Source organism: Tyto alba, unplaced genomic scaffold (assembly GCF_018691265.1).
Source record: "Tyto alba isolate M040663 unplaced genomic scaffold, T.alba_DEE_v4.0 Super-Scaffold_1000006, whole genome shotgun sequence".
NCBI classification, from domain to species: Eukaryota; Metazoa; Chordata; class Aves; order Strigiformes; family Tytonidae; genus Tyto; species Tyto alba.
In genome coordinates this window covers 10,960,586-10,983,467 of record NW_024881272.1, presented here as the reverse complement: position 1 = coordinate 10,983,467, position 22,882 = coordinate 10,960,586, and the positions used below count along the sequence as shown (strand labels likewise).

Below are 22,882 nucleotides of genomic sequence, written 5' to 3'. Positions count from 1 at the left end.
CACATCAACACACAACAAACCAGAATTTCAGTATTAGTTCTTCAATTCTGTTCCAAATATTGGAAGACTAACTACAAAAAAGCTTGATTTGCTTCATTTACAACATTGCCAGAAGAACTTCAACACAGAATTACACCCTGGAAAGTCACAGATATGTCTGACTTTCACAATGTACAATAACTATTTTAGAATAAATTTGTACACACATAAGCTGTTCTGAAAGACATTGTCTGGGGAGAAAAGGTAATTATTCAAGAGTTGGAAAATGTCCATTTGTATTGCCAGCGCAAAGCCCTAGTTCTTTTCCTTTCTTAACACTTATGAATGTTCACCAAGATCTTTCATTCTGTGATCACAGACTGCTCATTTGGTCCCACACAGAAATGCTCCAGAGCATGCAGTGAAGACAGCTTTTGTAAGTAGAGCTAATTCTGTGCGTGAGCCATGGAGTTAGTGAGGCAGGGGATCACAAAAGAGAAATCTCACAGCTAAGTAATAAAATGCTGGATTAGGTGACACAGGATTACATTCCAGCTCATCACAGATTTCTTGTATGATGTTACAAAATCTACTTATAATAAATTTACCATACAACAGTCATTAATAATTGGTCTGCACTTAACAGGTTCTTATCTTAATTATACCAATCTGATTTGCAGAAGTGGTGACCTTTCAAAATTGTAAATTAACTGAAGGGGTCCTTTAAAGAGTACAGCGCTTATCTCAGAGTAAGCTTTCTGACTCAATAAATTGATATTCTCTTTGGATAATTTTGCCATCATAAACATGAAAATTAGTATGTGTGTAGCACTTAGCTACAGGAGATGAGCACCATCATCAAAAACCTTAATAAACTAATATTTCTATCTGCAGAAAGTTTTGAATAGCAGTTCCATGAAAATGGCCTGAACTATACCTTGAGCAAAACAGATATAATAATGTACTGAATATATTTCCATTCTTTACACAGAGAAGAGAATCCTGTACCGGAAAAGCAGTATGTGACAGTAAAAACTGCCATAAGATACAGAGACAAGGCTAATTCCTGAAAACTGGGTACTTAACTTCACAACATTCATGTCACTCTGTACATGTGATTTCTTAGTTTTTAAAATCATCCTCCGTCCTCAAAAAAAAAAAAAAAATAAAAATCAGAAACTCTATGAAAGGGCACAATGCTGCTCTCCCCAGGCTTTATCAGCAAGACTGGAATGTGTGTATCTCCTTGCACAGATCTGCCCCTTGGGATTAAAAGAGTACTGATAGCATTAGGACATTTTCATTTTCTGCGTAGGACAGTGCTAGAAGACTTTCATCAATGAGTTTTGAAGATATTTGCTGACAGCACGGAGTGGTGAAAGTCAGGGACTTTGGCTGCTATCTCAGGCCTTGCAGTATGATGTAGAGGCTTTCTATCAATTTTTTGTGTCTTTCTCCCCCTCCTTTCAGCTGCTCTGTTTCCCACTGCCATCTCAGTCCCAGCATCCAATCTCTTCTATTAAACCAGTTTCACTGTCCTTCCTCTGATGCTTTGGGGTAGCAATAGGTGTACCATCACATCCTGACTCCCTGTCCCACAACCGTGATATCCCCTCATTTGCCTTCATATCTGATCAGAACTTCCTTCTAAATGTTAATGCTTATAACTACAGAAAATTTCACTAAAGACGCCGATTGCATCCACTAACACTGTAAAGATCTGACATCAGCCATAAATGAGAAGATTTATCACTCTATCAATCATTGCAGTGCTCTTCAAAGACTACCATAAAGATCTTAAGTGATTTTTTTTAAAAAGGATGTAGGGTTACGTACCTGTTTCCTGCTACCTATGGTTCCTCATTGCCTTAAGGAGAAGCTCACAAAACAGATAGAGCTCAGATTTTACAGAAAGACAATGTTATTAAACAATTACTACACAATACATCAGCTTAATTCAAGACTACTCACAGCTGTATCCTATGATCAACTACTGTAACAGCAAACACAGCCATCCCAAACCCTTAGCATTTCACAACAAAATCTTTTCACTCAAAGTTGCAGCCGTCTAGAATCCAAAAGTCCTTACAACCCTGAGCTCCAACTCAGCAAATGAATCATAACCAATTCCACCAAAAAAACACCTCTGTAGAGTTCAATAAATATTTCAAAAAGTATTCTATACTGTAATATGAATCCAGGTCACACTTTAATTAATTGCGGGCAATTTCCAGAGCATGTGTCTACAGAGTTCACCATCTGATATTCAGGAGACATGATGTCATCCTCTGCAGCCCTGAAGATAAGTTCTGTATTTCTTTCTCCTTGCTTTTTTCAAGGTGAAAGGGTTATAGTGTGATTTTTTTTTTTTTTCAGTCTAAATAAATCTGTTAAGTCAAATACAGGTCAAAATTTATTACTGTTATTACTATTTATAAGCACTTAGATATGAGAATGCTGAACACAACACACATTTTCCAAACTCAGCTGGACAGAATGTGGTCCCCTCTCTTTCATATACAGATGCTGTTCACGTTAGTTCATCTCCTGCAGATAGAGTATCTGCTACAAGAATTTAGAATCAGCAGTGTGAGATTATACGTTCTTCCATACAAGAGAATGAATGTGTGTGTGTTTGTAACACATCTTCTACACATTCTGTTGTTTGTTTATCATATTTCACTCACTGGTGAGAGAAGGCAATATGTTAATAAAAAGATTAAACAGCTGGAGAAAATAATCATTGCAAATAAATATAGTGCCTTTGTATGTGACCTGATTTTTTATTGTTTCTATATAGCAAGAGAGGAGCTTTGGAGCACTGTAAGTTTTTACCTGCAGCAGTTTTATCATTAAGAGCTATCTTCCAGGAATATGTGCATCAGTTAACATGTAAAGAAATTATAAGAGCACAATGTGAGACCTGCAATACATGGACCTACATAGGAGAGTTTATTTTGGATCCAGGGAAAAATGTATTCATTTGTATGCTTCTTTGAATAAGATGTTGTATGTCCCTTTCTCAGAAAAAAAAAAAAAATAGCACAGGGGATTATGCAAGATCTTTGGATGGGCACATATTCTCCTATTACTTTTTCCTTTACCTGTCTTTCCTCCCGCCTCTATACCATTTATTTTTAAGAAATATCCATTCTGACCAGAATCAGATCATAAAACCTTTGACGTCAAGATCCTATTTCATCCTAAATTTGTGCAGCACCTGGCCTAACAAGAATGCTTGACTGTGACAGTGACCATTAGCCCGTCTGTGCACACAGGTAGACAGTAGCATGGTTTAACCCCAGCCAGCTACAAAGCGCCACCCAAGCGCTTGCTCACTCCCCCTTTGGTGGAATGCTGGAGAGAATTGGAAGGGTAAAAGTAAGAAAACTCATGGGTTGAGATAAGAGCAGTTCAGTAAGTGAAAAAATAAATGAATTGTAATGAAAAGGAAAATAAGAAAAAGAGAGAGAAATTACACCCAAGAAAAATGAGTGATGCAAGTGAAGCACAATTGCACATCACCAAGTGACCAATGCCCAGCCTGTTCCTGAGCAGAGACCCCCTGGCCAGCTCCCTCCGCGGAGCACGATGCCGTACGGTGTGGGATGTCCCTGGGGTCAGTTGGGGTCGGCTGTCCCGGCTGTGTCCCCTCCCAGCTCCTTGTGCCCCCCAGCCCCTCGCTGGTGGGGTGGGGTGAGAGGCAGAAAAGGCCTTGGCTATGTAAGCACTGCTCAGCAACAACTAAAACATCAGCTTGTTAACAACATTATTCTCATCCTAAATTCAAAACACAGTACTATACCAGCTACTAGGAAGAAAATTAACTCTATCACAGTCAAAACTAGGGCAGGCAGTCACACGTGCACAGGAGCAAGGAGCTCCTTCCTGACTTTCCAAGTGTTCAGTATTCACAACTTCAGAAAAAGTTTCAGGAAAGATTAACTTGCAGCAGGGACCAACATATGGAGGTCTTCTGCAAATTTCATCATTTTCTTCTATGAAAAAACAGTTCTTAAGTGTTTTGGAGCTTACAGTCGAAACTGGGGGTGTCTCTCCCAAACAGATTTCTCATGGCAGCTACCAGGAAAGCAGAACTTTGAGTTTGAAGAAACCAGTAGGTTAAGAAAAAAAAAAAAAAAAAAAAAAAAAAAAGACTCTATTTTCCTGTTCTAATATAAAGCCAGAGAAAATTCAACAAAATACAGTAAAAAAAACCCACAAAGATAAAATAAATCCTGTAAGACACTTGCAAGCTGTTTCAGACTTTCCCCTGTCATCACCAATGAGGTGAGACTTAGGCGAGCAGCAATTCTGTTGCGCAGAGAAACAGACAGTATCAACTGCAGAGAGAGCAGCTAAACATGGCATATCCAACACACTCTGTTATTAAAATGTCTTCATTACTCTGTGAAGAGTTTTTTAGCAGCTGCGGTTTGCAAGCAATCCTTCCCTTGCCATTTAAGGTACTCTCCTGCAATGACGACACACTTGTTGACATCTCTGGAGCAGAATCACTTCCACATTGTAAATGCCTCTTCCCAACATTAACACAAAAACTTAAACCACCTACTGCACCAAAGACTTGCCTGTTTACTCAGGGTGGTGCAAAACCACATCTTAGCAGGCCCTTAAGCACAGCATTAACCACAGCAGGAAGACAAATGCAGCTGTCATTTTTTTTATTAGCTTTTAGAATAATCTGATACTCAAATATTGGAATTTTTGTGGGATCTTTTCTCCTGAACTCTTCTATGATTTCTAATGAACTTCATACACCTTGTGTTGATTCAAAAGGCATCTGTAGGTGAGATTTCCATAAACTGTATGCCTCTATAGATACGATATTACTCCATATTAAAACTTATCTATTTTATCACTTCAAAATCCTCATGGCCGAACTGGCCAATCTTCACAAAAATATAAAGTGCTAAATTCAGGAGGCCAAACATCACTGGATTTTATGAAAGTTTCACCTCTGAGTATTACAAAACCTCTAATTATTACAAAACCCTGATCCATTAATATCAAGGACAAACAACGCCTTACAGATCTCATATTCATTTCCTTAAGCCACCTCCCTCGTGTTCAGCACCGTTCCACTGTAAACCTTCTAAACTGTAAGTATGCAAGTTGATGCTGCATTAAGCTGTTATTATTCCTAACGTTTTCTAAGAGTGAGAGTGAGTGTATTGGGTGCCTCTTGGAAACAATTATGTCTAAGTCATTTGATTAGCAGACTAGGACAGCAAAATCAGAAATGCTACTAAATTGTGCTAATGCATATTTCTTACTGCTGTTTCACATCTTTCCCTCAAACCTCAACCACGTTTCATACTTCAGACTAACACACTAGACTGCAGGTGTGTGCAGCATGTAGAAAAGTCTTTCAGTTCTACTGAGGCAGCACAGTTGAGCACATAAGCATTAATGAAACCATGAACAAAGCCAAGTATTTTCATGTACTTATTGGGCAGTCTCAAGTACCTGAAATATTATACTTCCACTCACAGACAGATACATGGCACAGGCATGCACATTCATACATATTATTTGGGGATGAGGGAACTTGTATAATGCTTACAAGAGATCTAGGACAATAATCTCTCACTGACATCAGGGATCAAGTGAAAAACACACATAATTTTAAAACTATATTTTTCATTATCATTTAAATTCTTCCAAGAAAGAGTGATGTGAATCAAGAAATCTTCCAGATTCTATCTATCCAAATCTTCCAGATTCTAATCTATCCAAAACTCATTAAAACCAACAGATTTCTCTAAGGTGTATGCCATTCTACATTCCTTTTAGACATCGAAGGTCTATCTCAAGAAGATTAACTAAACTGCTGTAGTAGCAACATTGGTCATCTTTCCTTTGATTATGAGAGCATATTTTTTTAAATTATATGCTGACAGAGTCATCTTGGCCTGCATTTTTCTAAAACGGTTGGTTTACTTTTATAAATGCTATCACTGAGACTCCTAAAACACCTAATTTAATAGAGAGGCTCACCACTGTATTTACTGCTAAGTGTGGAGGACGCTTTGTAACAGGAAACCTTTTGCAGCTCTGCTCTGTTTAACACACCTTCTCATCTCATCTGCAGACACTGGGAGTCAAAAGCTGGCAGTCCTGTTCTTGTACCTCACAAGGATTCACTGACCAACTTCAGTTATTTCACCCAACATTCTTTAAAATGGAGACTACAGTTGATGTGATCATGTTTTAGAGAATTTCATATTTGCTGAAGTTAAGCACAGTATGGGTTGTTCTTACTCAGCACAAAAGTATCGACTCCCCATTGACAACACCTGTGCTTTAGGACTGAGAACAAGGTAGAAATTTATGCACAAGTGATTTGTTTCATACTTTTCATTTTCTTTGCTCAGATATACTTTTCAAAATACTCTAATGCACCACCAGTTTCTTCAGATTAATTTGTGGTACTTTACAGGTTGCAAGAGACAAGCATCCCTCAGAATATTTAATGAATTATGACTCTACATTTAGCAACAAGGTAAGCGTTTGTACCTTCAACTTAACAGATGATGAAACTGAGATCTGGAGAAATGAAAATGACTTAACACTTCACACCATCAGTTTCTGAGACAGCCTAGACTGCAGCTGACTTCCATCTCTTAGATCTGATTCTAGAAGCTTGAATATGCTGTGCCATTTATTTTACACTTTTTTCTACCTATATATGTCTTAACTCAAAAGCATCCAGAAACAGTTCAGGGACTAATATTGTCTTAACTATTCCGTTCACAGCTTCTGTAATTTATATGATTATCTGGAAAGGCTTTACTAGCCATATATTTTTGTACCATCTCAGCTGAGGCTCTCTATTGTACCACATTTTCCTGAGTGTAAAACTCTTCAACTCATATAGGACGTATATGCTTCATTTAACAAACTCCTATTTCTTTATATGTCGTACAGAAAGCTTCATTGTATAGCTTCATTCTTCTACTAGACAGCTAGTTTGATTATTTCTCGTTTTGTCAGGAAAATAATGTATTTCAAAAGGCAATTAAAAATACTGCTCCGTGGAGTCCACATTTTTGCAACAACAAAAAAAGTCATTCATGCACAACAAAAGATACCTCTAGAGCTCTGTGCAGGGTGGTGGGATTATGAATGAAGAACAGACAGATTGTAAGAAAAGACTTTGAAACTAGAGAATAAAAACCTAAGCAAGCAGGTTAGCCGAGGAGGCACTGACACAGGCGGAATAACTGGAAGAACAGTTCTGCAAAGTAGTGGTATAAAATAAAAGTGGATCCTGTTAGCTATACAACACTATGGATAATATAAGCTGGCACTGAAGTGCTCACAGCAAGTTTCTAAAATCCTGGCAGTGAAGGCCCCAAACTGCTTTACTTGAAAGGGAAAGAAGCCTGGAAATAGATAAAATGCTGTAACAGTTACTGAAACACCAGTGAACAAGATCTGTTTGGAAGTGTACAGATAGCCTGGAAATACATCAGGACACACAGTACAGCAGTCTGAGAGAACAGTAAAAGTTGCAGGGAAAGAAGCAGCTTTTGCATCTGTATCTGTTATTTTAATCTTCGTATTTACAGGAGGAAGTCAGAGTTTTGCCACTTTAAAACATTTTACTATTTTTTGCACAGAAGTGCTTCAGGGCCTAAGCTGAGCTTTGAAGAGAGTGAACTATCCTCACAAAAGGTATTGGGTGTTCTGTACTTCGTAAATTTGCTGGAAATAACTGCTTGATTTCTAGTTATATACAATTAAAGATGAATAAATGTGAACATCTCCACACGATGCAGAAAGCAGCAGAGCTCAGGGACAACCACTGTGTCCCAGGCAGGGCCGGCTGACACGGCCCCAGCAGCTCTAGGGGCCTGTCTGTCCCGAGCAGGGCACAGCATCCAGTCCAGCCCTATCCAAGGTGTTACTTTCCTGTAACACACACATTATTGCTGGGGCTTGAAAGGAGCTCACTCACAGCCACAAAGAGCTGAACTCAGGCTAGCAAGCCATGCCCAGCCCATGACACTTCCTGCAGTGCCTCTTGTTCCTCTTCTGTCTCGGGTGCCATCGCTGCAGCCACCCCTGCGCTGCGCTTCCCTGTGGTCCTCAGCCCCAGGGCTGGCAGCACAGGAGGAACAGCCACCCCAATAAAGGGGAATGACTTGGGGCAACCTGCACTGCAAAACACTGGGTAATGCAGAGACACTAGAGCCAACTCTAAACGAGGTAGTTGAATAAGTACAAATAGAAGTCAAGCCATGACAGGAGAGAGTTCATCGTGGGTTAATTTGCTCTGCCGTCCTGGTGGGTCAGATATATGCTTATGAATATGAACTCTTAAAACTAGATCAGGAGTGTAAACAGAGGACAGAACATTTTCATGGCCTGCTGTTCTCCTTTCCTTGCTCCCAGCATGGCAGAGGATGTACCACAATGCAGCTGCACAGCAAAAGAAAACAGGATAATTTTCATGCACTGTACACAATGCATTCACAATTTCAACGTAGAGACTGCCTACTTGTATAATGTATACACATGCTCCCTAGGAGGCAGGTGGTTCTGCAGATAGGTCACAGGAGTCAGTAAAACAGCTTGATTCCTGGTCCTAGGAACATTTTGAAAAGTCACTTCATCCTGTTTCCTACCCCAACTTCTTCTGCCTTATCTTATTATATATGTTTCTAACCCACTCAGTGCTGATTTATTCTTCAGAACCTGAACATATAAACATAAATTCACCAAATTAAAACTAAAGGGAGTGGTTCCAACATACTGTGCCACCAAGAGCTGGATTTTCTTTAGAACTGGTCTCTGCATGGAAGTTTTGCAGCTTTAGGTCTATATTGGTCAAACATTCTCAGTATGTCAGTATACTGATGTGAGTGAATACAGAATGACTAGCAAATCTTTTCCATACTATGGAAATTAGTCCATTAGTCCAGAACCAATGCCTCTTGTCCTGTCTGCAGTCCTGAGACACTATCACTGAGTTCCCCTACTTAAAAATTAGGTCTGCCAGACTCTTTCCAGAAAAAGGGATAGACCAACTCATGAAAAAATTTTTCACAGAAAGTCAAACCCATAGGATAAGCTATCCTGACACTGAAGTCCATGTGAAGAAAACATAGTACTTCCAGGTGGAAAACTCCACAGCTGTTGAGAATGGAGACTTCATGGCCCCAGCTTTCATTTGCCTGCTGAAGCTAGGTAGTTTTAACTTGGAAAATAAAAAAGTGACACCCAAAACTATCAAGCAATTATTTAGTTTCCTGAAATAAAGGAAGTGGCTCAGAAGTGGGTGAAGTCTTTTGAAAGCTTTCAAATTGCTAATATTTCTGTGAAGTGTGGGGGAGGAACCTAAATTATTGATCTAATGAAAAAAAAAAAAAAGTGCTTGTCCTGCAAGCATTTATTTTTCTTTTTTTCGATAATGGAAGCAAAGGGAGTTTTCTGTGGATTTGGTTTTGGGGATCTATTTTGGGGGGGATAGGCAGGGTGTTGGAGTTGGGGTTTTTTGTTTGTTCTTTGAGAGGGGGCTTATTGGGTTGTTTGGGGGGATTGTTTGTTTTGTTTTGTTTTTTAAATTTTTATTTTGCATAAACAGGCATTGATGCATTGTGTCAGGTATGTTAACATAACTTCTTTGATTGGGAAGTCAGCCTAGATATTAGAAAATGTTACCAATCTTATACTAAAGATTTTAAGAAGCACACATCTGGCAACTAAAGATTTTAGTAAAGCTAGCTATTCCATGTAGGTGGAGATGAATGACTAACAAATAGTGCACAAAATACTGATGAATTTAATGGGATATTACAGCAATGAAAATGTTTACAAGGACAGATCAAATTCAAAGTTTGGTGTTTATTGGTACCATATATTGGTATGTATAGGTACAGTCACAAATACCATTACTAGTCTGTTTCTTACCAGGATGACCAGCTGGATACATGCCTTTTATTTGTGGGATTTACACAGTGAAAAGGCCTTTGTGCAGGATCTATATGTTCTTAACTGTTTGTTTGTTTTAATGTAGTTTGATGCTCTTAAAGGTGGTTTGGTGATTACAGGAAATTAGAGATATTTTATAGGATGCCTGCACTTGTGGTGGAAGTCAGACAACCTTAAAATTTCTCCTGCTAGGTCTTCAAAATCACTACGTACGATAGGCTCTTGGAGAATAATAATAATACTAATAGCAAAAGAACTCCTAAAGCCCACCCAACACTTACTGTCAGGTGCCTTAAAATTGTTCTTGCCATAAAACCAAAGCCTACATTACCTTTTCCGAATGTTGTTCCTCCATTAACAAACTTCTCCCTAGAAGACTACCCAGTCCTGCATAGCTACAAGGCAGAGTAATCTACGTAGCAAAGATGAAGTATAATGGCTCTGTCACCCCAACAGGAGAACCAATCTCTGTGCTAAAGTACATGGTGAAAACAAGGCCTGTGAGGTTGAGTACTTGATACTACAGCATGAGACTTAATTGCTTTAAGTGTACTAGAGAGGAGTTAAAAATTATAATTTCTTTGAGGCTCTTCTGTTTAGTAAAAGTACATAGAGAGGGACTGTCTTGAGCTAGACTACTGTGTGTGGACAGAGAAAATAACTATTAGTTGAAATAAAATACTGCTATCTCTCTTTCTGTCTTCCAGCCCTCTCTGTTAGCTAACACATCAACTGACTGTGGAGGTGGCTGAAAGAGCAGACAGTAACCTGCCCTTTCTGGAGAAAAGGGAGCGGTGGGAAGTCTCAGAAAGACTTATAAATTGGAAAGTAGGACAGCAGAAAAAAAAAGGACAGGAAAAGCAAAAGATTTTGTTCTTTTCCTCTACAGTACAGCATTCACTTGTTTTCTTATAATATCCAACAGCTACCAACTAGATTCATTCAGTGCTGCCTCTTTTCAGAGACTTTGAAGGACAAGAGAACTAATGCTCAGGCTTCAAATGCTCTTCTTAGCTAAAGGCAGATCACTTTCTTGCTTACATCAGTGTAAACCTGGAGTTACTACAGTGACATGATGATAGAAGTATGAATAAATTCAATGTACTTGAAAAGAGGTTTCAGCCCTGCATATAATTTGCTGCCATTTCCAAATATATGCTTCAGGTCACTTTTTTAGGGTGAACATTACTTTAGAGAAAAGCTTTTGTGTCTGTGATCAACACTCACAAATGACATTAACTAACTAAACTGATGGAATGTACATATACAGAGAAAGATGCATGTTCTTTTCAAGAAAATATTTTCTTAAACAGATCATTTTTTGTCTTCATATAAAGTATTACCTCAAAATTAATTGCTTTTCTTGCTACCCACATTATCTGTCACATCTAACATGTTTTGCAGGATTAACCTCTTGGGCTCTATCTTTCTCTTATAAAATTAAAAAAAGTCAAGTAACAAATTCACCTGAAGTGGAGTAATTAGACAATGAAAACTGTTGAAGGCTCCTTAAGAAGCCGTTTTTATAAAATAAATAATTCATATTTTATAAAATTAATATAAGTGATTTCCCAACTGTAGAAATTAACTTACAATGTTTAGAATTTTTTACTAACCCCACTGCAGTAAAAATCAAAATTTGAGGAACTGTAAGCAGATTCTGAGATCAGGGAGTGGCTAAAATGGATGGGAAGATTTTTTCTTGAAGGATTTAAACACAGAAAACAAAGTACTGCATCGTGAGATGAAACCAAACATAAAGACTATATTGAATAGTTTCACATAAGAGATCTAAATGTATTCTTTTTCACATACAACTACAAATCTTTTTTTTTTTTTTTTTAAGATTCATCTAACTCTCACGTATGACCATGCGGAAGACATTTTAGCCTTGTACATTATGCGTCAATCTTCTTGGTGTAGGTTCTGACACCAGTGCATACAACTGTATTCTAGTTTCTGAACAGAGTTGTTATTTCTACACTTTTCCAAAGCTTTTAATTTGTTTAACTTCTACAGAGGACATTCAGGGATGAAAATGAAAGAAAGAAATATCAGTTGCTACCTACCTTTGACAAAAGCATCCTCTCTCAGAAATGCAACGCCAAATGCTAAGAGTTTAAGCCACAAAAACATGGTTATTTCTGGAAATCAGGCGTATCCTTATGAAACAGCATGTGTGTGTCTCTGGAAAGCAAAATAAATGTTATCTGTCTGCAAAAGAATTTCTCAGCAAAACTTGAACTAAAAAGGAGAATAACTAGGCACATACATTGCACTCTCTGCTTATCTGTGAAGGAGTTGCTTCCTCTGTTACCCCAAACTAACCACTCACAAAACTCGCTATGCAGTTTAGTGATGTCAGAGACAATTACTTCTTCAAAAAAAATTCTTTCAGTTTCCAGGAAGTCAAGAGGGTTTTTCTTAAGTTGCTGCAGTAATGTTCAACTTCCTTAATTCAAATGAAATAGATTTTCAGCCATTCTTTCTATTGAGGAGCTAAACAAGACCTGAATTTTCAAAGGACTGGATTTAAACAGTCATTCTTTCTCTTCATATTCACTTTTCTATTGCATACATTCACTGAATCCTTTCTATGTTATGGATGCTTCTTGAAATTTCTGTTGAGAGAAAGAGAAACCCTAGCCATCAGTCAACAAAATGTTTATACTGGCAACAAGACCTTCATAAAAAGATGTATCCTCAACTGAAGTGACTGCTGATTAAATGTAAACCCTTAAACATGGGATATATTTCTGAATCTTTCCACAAGAATGTAATTCTAGGTATGACAGTAATACACAACAAATGAATAGAGACAGTTTCATTCTGCTTTCCGTAATGTTCAATTCCTAACTAGATAGCTCAATGCAATTCTTTACCATGATAGTGCCAGAGGATTGTGGTCCCTTTCTTGGAGTTGATGCAAGGTACACCAAAGACATTCTCCCTCACTGCATGCACTGAGACAGTACTCAACAACTTGGTAACAAATGCCCATTATATAGTAGATTACAAAGGGAATAAATGTTGGGATTGCTTCTCTTATTGGAAGTTTCAAAGTTTTGAAAAGAACCAGCAGGATCCTGTCACAAGACAGATAAAGAAGGGAAGAGAATATATTTGTGCTTATTGTTCATATTGTAAATCCTTCGGAGACTTCCTAAGCATCACACAGGAAATAGTTGCAAATTCACATAATACTTCCCAGAAGACATAAGTGAATCAAACTGCTCATAAGATTAAACCCAGATTCTACACATCCAACTTTGAGTCAAGTCTTATAACGCAGGTCACAATCATAGCTTCCATGAAGCACTATGTTTCTATATGAACTGTATGTAATAATAATTATATTGTAAATGTGTTCAGAGAAAAAATGACATAGTGATATTGCTCTGACACTCCAGAGACTCCAACTCTGATATACAATAACTTCATCATCCTGGAGTTGTCACAAATTGAATTTGGATTATAGCCATACATTGTCTCCACCACTGGCATCTTAGTGCCTGTTATCCCAGACAAAATCAGGATAACAGAAGGCTGAAGAGTTCCATCTGATGAATAGAGTGCATGATATATCACAGAGAATTTAATGTAAAGGCTGCCAACAAGAAGCAGGGTCCATTTCTACCTGACCTTCCCCTGCAGTTTTATACAAGTCCCCTCAACTTTTCATCAAGTTGTGTCCTTGAGAAAAATTCCTGCACAGTGGACCTTTTCTGGCTGTGTGGTATTTACATAGCCTTCATAGCACTTAAATATTGTAACATATCATATATGTTATCTAGTTACAACATCACACACTCTAGTCATCATACCATTTGTGTATAATACTATTATACTCATTTAACAGCTGAGAAACAATAAACCATCAACTGTTAAAATTACTTACCGAAGTTATAAATTAAATTTATGGAGGATTCAGAGACTCAAACCATATATCGTAAGTCTCAGTGAAGTGCTAAGAAGAAAAATCTCTCTTTCTAAGAGCGTATCTTTCAATCAGCAAATTATTTCAGTGTTCATTTTCTGGCAATAAAACATTGGCCTATAACTGAGAGGGAGCAAATACCTTCACAGAAATTACATAGTGTCTTTGATTTCAGTTTAGTCTCAGGTGTTTTAATATTCCATCTGCCTGAAGTGCATTTGAAATACAAATCTCAGTAGTCTTTCTATCTGACATTTGTCTATATGAACAAATGAGAAAGAAATAAAGGATATTGTGGTACTAAAACACTGGCTTTGCAGACTAAGAAGCCAATATTTTTACTAAGAGATCTCACGTGCATTTTAGTCACTATGTCCTCAAAACAGCTGCAGACCTGGCCTAAGAAGGAGGAGAGAAGTGTGTGACAAAAAACAAACTCTCAAGATTTCTCCCCTCATAACAAGGCTTTGAAGCAGGTTATTATCAATTACATACACAAAGCTAGAGGTCACACAAAAGAAAGTTCAGATTAAAGAAGAAAAAAAAAAATAGAATCAGCCAATGGAAATTAGCATACTCTGCTAGCATTTTCATTAGTCAGAAAAAACAAAATTTCACACGATATAAAGCTTCGTGTATTGGAGCGATCTCAGCTCTACTGATTAACAAAGAAGGGCAGTTTACTTCCTCTCATCCACAGGGAAGGTCAGGAAATAGTGGTTGTAGACTTACTGAGTGGAAAACATGGTTCATAAAAGCAGTTGCTTCAGAAAAAGAAAGAAAATAAGGTGGTTTGAAGGGGTAATTCCTACAGTGTACAGCTGGCTGATTTCCAGGATATAAACTCTTGTTCCACTCTTCTGTCAAACAGAGATTGCTTGGTTTTGCTAGCTAAGATGCCTGCGTCGTGAACAAGCCAAAGAACAGACTACAGAGTATGGAAATTTCAGTTCTAATGTAGTTCAGATATGTACAGAAAGTGCTACTATAAAGATGCTATAGCGGGATTTTACACTCATCGTCTTATATTGACCTCCATATATATATTCTATAAACTAATGTATTATGGGTACACCAATGTATTTACCCCCCATATATTATTCCCTATTCATGGTTCACCCAGAACTAATTGCAAATGTGTTTAAGGCTATCAGAACACATGACGTCTTTTTCCAAACATAAACTGCAGTCTTATTCCCAAGGATAAACCCAAACGCCACTTCTGGGAGAGTGGGAGGGGATTAATTTACTCTCTGTGCAGGTTAAGCAATGGGCTATTAAATAAATCCTTTCTTAGGACACAGTCTTAATTTTTAATCAGCCAAATGATTATGTCAGTATGTAACTGTAACAGTATACTTCCCCTGTACTGGAAAGAATCAAAGCCAGAACCATCAATTTGTACTATTACGGATTTCCAAGATGACATTAAAAAATGGGTAGATGCTTAAATTACAAGAGACAGACTTCCCAAAAGATGAGTAAGTTATAAAAAGAGACAAAATGCCCAAATCAAAGTAACAGAAACAAAAACAAAAGAAACCTTTAATAAGCAAATATTTCCTTGTCTGATTCATCTATCTTTCAATACAGTAGATTTGTTAAATTACCATAAATGTCTCCATATTCTCTGCAGTTAAACACCAGCTCAGAGGGCAATTATATCACAGCTGCAGTAAAATTCTAAAAATATGAAGTGCCAATAGCAATCAGCTTTCCTTTCAATATACATCTGAAGCCTTTGGAAAAGATCACAGATACCTGCCGCATCCTGCTTTATACCAAAAATTTAAAGAATAAGGGAATTCAAGATAGAAGGAATTAAAGCAATATGTCTTTGCTCCAGATGATTTGCAAATATTGTTATGAAGCAATTCACATAATTTTACATGAAAATACATTGAAACCTTAAACATTAAATTAATTAGTACAGAATGAATCTAATTATTTTAAGTGGTTTTTGACATACATGTTTATGACACTAATTATGACATTTGAAAATATTTCTATGCTGAAGCTACCATATATTTTCCGATAAACTAACCATCTCAGATCTAGTCTAAACATTATAAAAATTAAAAATAATAGAAAGGCAAACAACAAATGAAACAAACTCACAAGAAATAACTGAAGCATAAAACAAGTGCATTTCAGAACTAGCTAATATTTTACAGGAATATATGCAGGCTATATTCAGTTTCAACACCTAAAACGCACCACAACTGGGTTTGATTGACAATTGTCAAAAAAGTTTGGCTCTACTGTAAGAGTGAAATTAAGTCTCGAAGAAACATACTATTAGATTCTGTATATTCAGATACTCAATTCTTGCAACAGATTTCTGAAACAGATGATGTAAGGAAGGAGAAAAATTAAATTATTCTCTGGAAAGATGCAACCAAAATTCCCACTGTTTTTGATTTGCATTGATTTACACGACCCAGATGGCCCACATGAGAATAATAATTGCTGAATAAGGAGGTGACGATAAAGACAATATCAAACTTCAGTCCCAAATTTCTTTCTCTCCCACCTCTGCAGTCCTTGGCTAGGTCTAATAAATGCTCACAGCATTCGATACAAACCCTTGAACCAAGAGTGCCCCTCTTGAAGGGAATCATAGAGTGGTTTTGGTTGGAAGGGACCTTAAAGACCATATAGTTCCAACCCCCCTGCCCCGGGCAGGGCCCCCTTCCCCCAGCCCAGGGTGCTCCCAGCCCCGTCCAACCTGGCCTGGAACCCTGCCAGGGAGGGGGCAGCCACAGCTGCTCTGGGCACCCTGGGCCAGGGCCTCACCACCCTCACAGGGAAGAATTTCTTCCTCATATCTGATCTAAATCTACCGTCTTTTAGTTTAAAACCATTACCCCTCGTACTATCCCACCACTCCCTGATAAAGAGTCCCTCCCCACCTTTCCTGTAGCCCCCTTTAAGTATTGGAAGGCCACTATAAGTTCTCCCTGGAGCCTTCTCTTCTCCAGGCTGAATACCCCCAACTCTCTCAGCCTGGCCTCATAATTGAGGTGCTCCAGCCCCCTGAGCATCTTCGTAGCCTCTTCTGGACCCGCTCAAGCAGCTCCATGTCCTCCTTATGTTGGGGGCCTCACAGCTGGACCCAGCCCTGCAGGTGGGGTCTCACGAGAGCTGAGCAGAGGGGGGAGAATCCCCTCCCTCGACCTGCTGGCCACACTGCTCTTGATGCAACACAGGACATGGTTGGCTTTCTGGACTCTGAGGGCACATGGCTGGCTCACAGTTTTTCATCCACTAACACTCTCCAGTCCTTCCCTTCAGGGCTGCTCTCAATCCACTCCTTGCCCAGCCTGTATTTGTGCTTGGGATTGCCCCGACCCATGCGCAGGACTTTCTAACTACATATCCACTGTTCTTGGCAGAGTGACCCAAGTTAGATGGAAAAAGGAGTCTCAGCACAGATGGATCTTTCAGTGCCAGCCCTAAATGGGGGAAGGGAGAGGGCAACTGTTCCCATGGCCAAGTCTTAGCCCTAGGCCTAGTCAACTGTGCCCTTGGTTAAGCCAGGAGGGAGGTCTGGTTCTCTCACTGCTAATGAGACCGCAGCATTGCAGCAAGAAGTTGTGATCCTCAAAACACTACACTTGCCCATCTTCCTGTACAATCTCTCATAAAATATCAGGCAAAGATGCTGTACTTACTTGGTAACTTATCCTAGATAGCTCAAAGGCTCTGCCCAGATCCCAAACAATCTTAGAGCTTGCCGAGAGAGACCAAGATCTCTAATAGCCTCCACAGCCAATGCCAACTTCCTTTCTATCAGGACGCATTTCAGTAGCTCTGTTTTCTAAGCTGTACAGCACAAAGGCATCAGATTACAGAGTGCATTGGGCATGGTGTAATCCTCAAACACTTCTACACAAAGAATTTTATGCTTTTTTGCGTCTGAAGGCATTATTACTTAGCATTGGTCCTGACTGGCCAAGTCTTATCACACCATGTAGGCAAAAGTAAGGCAGAGAAAAAGAAAATTCAGCTGAACATGCTTGATTCTGTGGTTAAGCAGATTTCCTTTCCTGCAGTATTTCACTGACTTTTAAACAAAACCAGGCAGACAGCCTGGACTATACCTGCTCATGCAGGAGCTCACAGGGAATAAAGTCCCCGATGAAGGCAACTGTAATCAAGTGGGAAACCTGCAAAAAGAGGCCATAGAATTTTCAGTACACCTAAGAAAGCAGAAGGATGAGCAATGACTGGAGAGTAAAAAGGTACTTATGTAGGCCAGATAAACACAAGCACTGCTCTATAGCTTCCTGCTCTACAATAGCTTTACTCAGAGGTGGTTCAGGGTTTATGGCATCTTACTTTTTTCAGCACAGATTCCTGTCTTATTTCCTCCCTCCAAGTAACAGTGATGTCTACATCTGTGTGTGTGTGAAAGAGAGAGCACACACATAACACCTCTGCCCCAGAACAACTCAATTGTGTACTAATGCAGCCAGAAATTCCCTTACTATTTTGGGGGAGAAGCCAAGAAGCTGGTTCCTATTCCAATGAAGGGTAGAGGAACGTAAAGAACAGCTATAAAAGCCACCGTCATTTACCCTAGAGGCAGGGAGAGCACAAACTCTTCATCCATGTAAGCCACTTTGAGACTCCCCTCTTCCATCCAACAACATTCCCAAATCCATTTCCTATCTCTGCCTTGCACCACAGGGCTGGGAGGACACAGACTGGAAAGATGTAGGGAAGGCAAGAGTAGCAGTAACCAGAGTATCAGCAGCATTTTCATACAGCCACAAGCCAAATAAATTTATGTCTCAGGTTGAATTGTCACAGGTTGCCCCCAAAAGATTGGGCCAACCCATATCTGCCATCAGATATGAAATAACAGCCATGCTTACCCTGCACACCAACACCTACCAGGCCCTGTGTCACCCAAAAGCTATCATTCCTGGTGCTTGCTGTGCTCAATGCCACAGGAACTGTGACTGAAAGATGCCAGTGAAACTGCATTCTTTTTGTTCTCTCTCATACAGTTTCATGCTGCTTGGTTTTACTCTGTGTTCATTTCCTTAAGAGTTTAGCCAAATAATGATTGGGCATTCATCTGTCTCACCCAACACAATTCCAAGTCCAGATTTTCAAAGTCAATATGGTGCCACTTTGGCATTCATTGCAAAGAATTTTAACTGGGTTGCGTTTCTGGGTTTGTGTTTTGGATTTTTTTTTTTTTTTTTTTTAATTCAGGCAGTGGTGTTCTCCACTGGTACCTAAACCTGATGTTGTTCTGTGTTAATGTGTTTATAAAATGTTGTATAAATTAGTTTTCTCAAGAATTATATTCTTGAGAACCCACCTTTGTTTTCTTTTTGTCCAGAGGCCTTGGAAGAATAAAGTACAGAGCATATAATTCAATAAAAACGAAATTCTCTACATACTCCATATGTTGCTTAGATTTAAAGTTACACTGACTTTCTTTGATTTGCATAATTTTCCTTACATGGAAGTCAGCTCATATGGCCCGGCTCAGTTACACCAACATTGAGAATGGCTGCACATCAGAATTAAGTAGTTCCACAGAATCTGAAGACACACGCCTTAGCAAACACTAAGGAACACAGGATAAATTAATCCCAAGGGCAACTCTGTTTAAATCAAGGGAGCTACCTCCATAATGTACTTCATCCTGTAAAATTAATTTGACAGCCTCACTGTGAAAACCTTGTTCGTGCTAGAGAATATTTGTTATAATACTCTTAACATTTTGTTGAGTATTTGCTAAGGAATCTATTTTACACATACCTTTTTCAGGCTTGTTTGCAATTTCCAAGAACTATTTCTTGAAGAAAGAAAATATTTTTACTTAATATGTCATATTGGATCAAATTCTTTTAAGGTCAAGAGTAAACAATACTGCTCTTTGTGCAGGCATACTGCTATGCTGCTATCAACCCTCAGGCAGTGATGATTTGACATCTTCACTTCATAAATTGCCTGCATGATCCATGCTGTACCTGCTCAGGACAGAGATCATATTTTGGTATCCCTGAGGCACTATTCACAATCTGGTCCAAAACGAGAAATAGGTCTATGATAAGCCAAAATGCCAGGCTCAAATGTCTATGACGAGAAATAGGTCTATGATAAGCCAAAATGCCAGGCACTTACTTCTTGTTTACACATAAAATCATTCCAGGATAACATTAGGCACAGCTTTTGTGAAATGGGTGCTCTTGAACAGCCCTGTTTAACATGCCCCCCCTTAGAATTTGCTGCCCTTAGACAGTGGCAGCATACCCACAAGCACTGAGTCAGGTTTGTGCTGAACATCTGTTCCTCCTCCTGGTGTTGAATGAGTGTCAGATGCTGAGAGCAGCTCAGGATTTAGCTTCGTATATGGCATTCAGTGACTACACAATGATTAAATTAGTTTCACATTATGAAACATCAAATAAACATTTTTACCCATAGTGTCTTTTCTTCATATCCTTTCATCATCATCCAGTTTCAAAGCAAAAATGAAAATGAGGGACAACATTTATTTGAATATTTGCTGCCCATGGACAACTGCTTGTTGAACTCCCATTTGGAAGAGCCCTTCAAAAATGGCAGACTTTTCCTTCTCTTACTCTGATTTTCCTTTTTTCCCCAGTTTCAGTTCTCCTAGTACTAACCTCTAGATTCTTACAGACACTCATATGACTTTGTCTCAGCAAATGAACAACCACAGCTTTGAAAAGCAGTGACCTGAATGCCAGACAGGGAGCTGTGCTCTGCATTATCACACTGAAACTCAGGAGCACCACCGCAGCTGGAGGTACTCCCTATTACCTTCACCAAATCCACTCTGCTTTTAGCAACACTGATTACTTGCTTGCTGATTGCTTCCTATTAGCAAATCTGTGTCTGCTAGTTAATTTTCCCAAATTATATGCAAAATTATACATGACTATATGACACTCTGCAGTAAATGCCTGCACCATACAGAAAGTCATAGTTGTGCCATATTTGCAGAAGGCCTCACAGAACATGAGCCAAAGCAATAGCAACCCCAGACAACACAGAAGAGCCCACACAGGAAAAGAAGAAAATGCCTATAGAAACAATTTTTCCCAAAGTATTTCCATTTTGGCTTCAAAACAGCACTCACATATTTCATTGCGCTTCACTGGACATTCCCTTACCTCTTGGACATTGTGTCCTGTGTGCTCCGTAGCATACTTAAAGATGTCTGTTTATTCTGAAGTTAGTTCTTGAAATAACCAAACAGGGTGGGGATTCTTTTTTTTTAGTATTTTTTTTAAAGCACAACTTAAGCTGAAACAAGCCAGGACCAGTGTCAGGGTAGGCTACTGAACCTGTGTTTTGAACTATCTTTCTAGAGTATGATACTTCTGAGCTAACTGCTGATTAGTCTGTGTCATAAATCAGTAGATCAGCTTGCTTTCTGCAAGTTCCCTGTCCATTTTTCAATTTTTCCCAAGTAGGTATCTTCTGTGACGTTAATTTATGTATTGTTTGCTTCCAACGCTGTGTTCTGCTTCCACCTGGACTGTTTCCCACCTAGGATGCCAGATTCATTGTCATACACTATTAGCTGTGGTCTGCAAGTCTTGACAGTGTTCTGTCTGTCAGATGACAGTGCTTATATCCAAGAGTATTTGTGTTCATTTTTCCAAATATCCACAGGATAACTTTATACCAAATGCTTTCCTAACATCCAAAGTATGATTATTTTTTGAATGTAAATGTATTCCCACAGCTGATTACAGTCATTATGGTACAGAAGCACAAAAATGCCTTTGAGGAAGGTATTTACAAGCATAAACCACAAATATTTACCTAGAAGGCTGGTCTGATTACAGTGATGCTGTCGGTCATCTTCTGATAGCCCATCTTTTATCTTTCTTCACATTTTGACATGATTTTTCTCTCTGGGTCTGTCCAAATAGGTTAGGTAGATGTCTCCAAAGATAAGTATGTGGCAGGCATTACTTCTTCCTCAGTGGCTTGTCAAAAAACTAATTGTATAAAGCTAAGAGAGTCCAGAAGATTCCTATAATCTTAACTCATGATATCCATTTTTGAATTTGAAAGAGTTAGGATATCAGACTGATCCCATAGACTTACTTTGCACATCAGGGTCTATGTCATATCTCCCTCCTCTATTTTTCCTGCCTATAAGCGCTTCAATTTACATTTCACACACACTCACACACTGTAAGCCACCTTATAATGTGGCAAGTTCATAATACTGATGATAAGAAAAAGTCTGTCTGAAGATACACTGATTATTTTTGCTTATTCTCACTGTATAAAAACAACAAAGTAATCAGCACAGGCAGTAAATTCAAAGCTTTAAATAAAAAGAATTATCAAAATTCGAAGGAAACATTGACAAATAGTTCTCTATAAGCAGAGACAAACTTTTCTGAGAAATATAAAAAGCTTTTCTGTAGCATAAAAAGACTTCTGTAACATTGAAAATCCCATGAAGGTACATCCTGGGGCACACACTTTTGAAAAATATTTTTAAAGTATTGTCCCAAAAACACTTTCTATTCAGTCTTGTGAAAATCCATGTACCTTGCTTATTTGCTCCTTCAGTAGAAGTGCTAAAAAATCTGATATTTCACCCATCTTCCCTGACTGACATAAAATGAGTCAGTGTTAAAAAAATCATTAATTTTCACAGCACAGGTAAGAAATGGGAAAAGGATGGGGGCAAAAGTAAAACAATATGTGAAGTTCATTGCAGTACCATGGAAAGAAATTTACTTGTTGCCTGTTACATGTACTTCTTGGTCAAAATATTTCAAATTGATTAGTTGTCTGCAATAATAGTTATATTAAATCCAGATTTACCAAACTATCAGCCTTCTCATTTCTTCTGCTACCCCCATACTGATTTTATCTTTTCTTTTAATCAAGAATGTTATTTGTCCTGTAGAAAACATTTACTGCAGATTAAAAAATACAATGGAAGAGAAAAAATGAAGACAATACTAGATTATTCAGGAAAAATGAGAT

At 38.5% G+C, this 22,882-nt stretch overlaps 1 protein-coding gene across 11 annotated transcripts in view; it reads right to left on the bottom strand.

Moving 5' to 3' along the window:
• Nucleotides 1–12,281, bottom strand: part of PTPRC (protein tyrosine phosphatase receptor type C) — a 66,639-nt gene extending 54,358 nt beyond the window's left edge. For 5 of the 11 annotated variants that reach the window (XM_042784557.1, XM_042784567.1, XM_042784572.1 and 2 more), the window contains exon 1: nt 12,006–12,190. In XM_042784557.1, the coding sequence (XP_042640491.1) occupies nt 12,006–12,072 (67 nt within the window). In that variant the 5' untranslated portion in view covers nt 12,073–12,190. The other 6 variants (XM_033000763.2, XM_042784551.1, XM_033000762.2 and 3 more) reach the window with 3 other exon arrangements.
• Between the last annotated feature and the right edge of the window lie 10,601 nt (nt 12,282–22,882).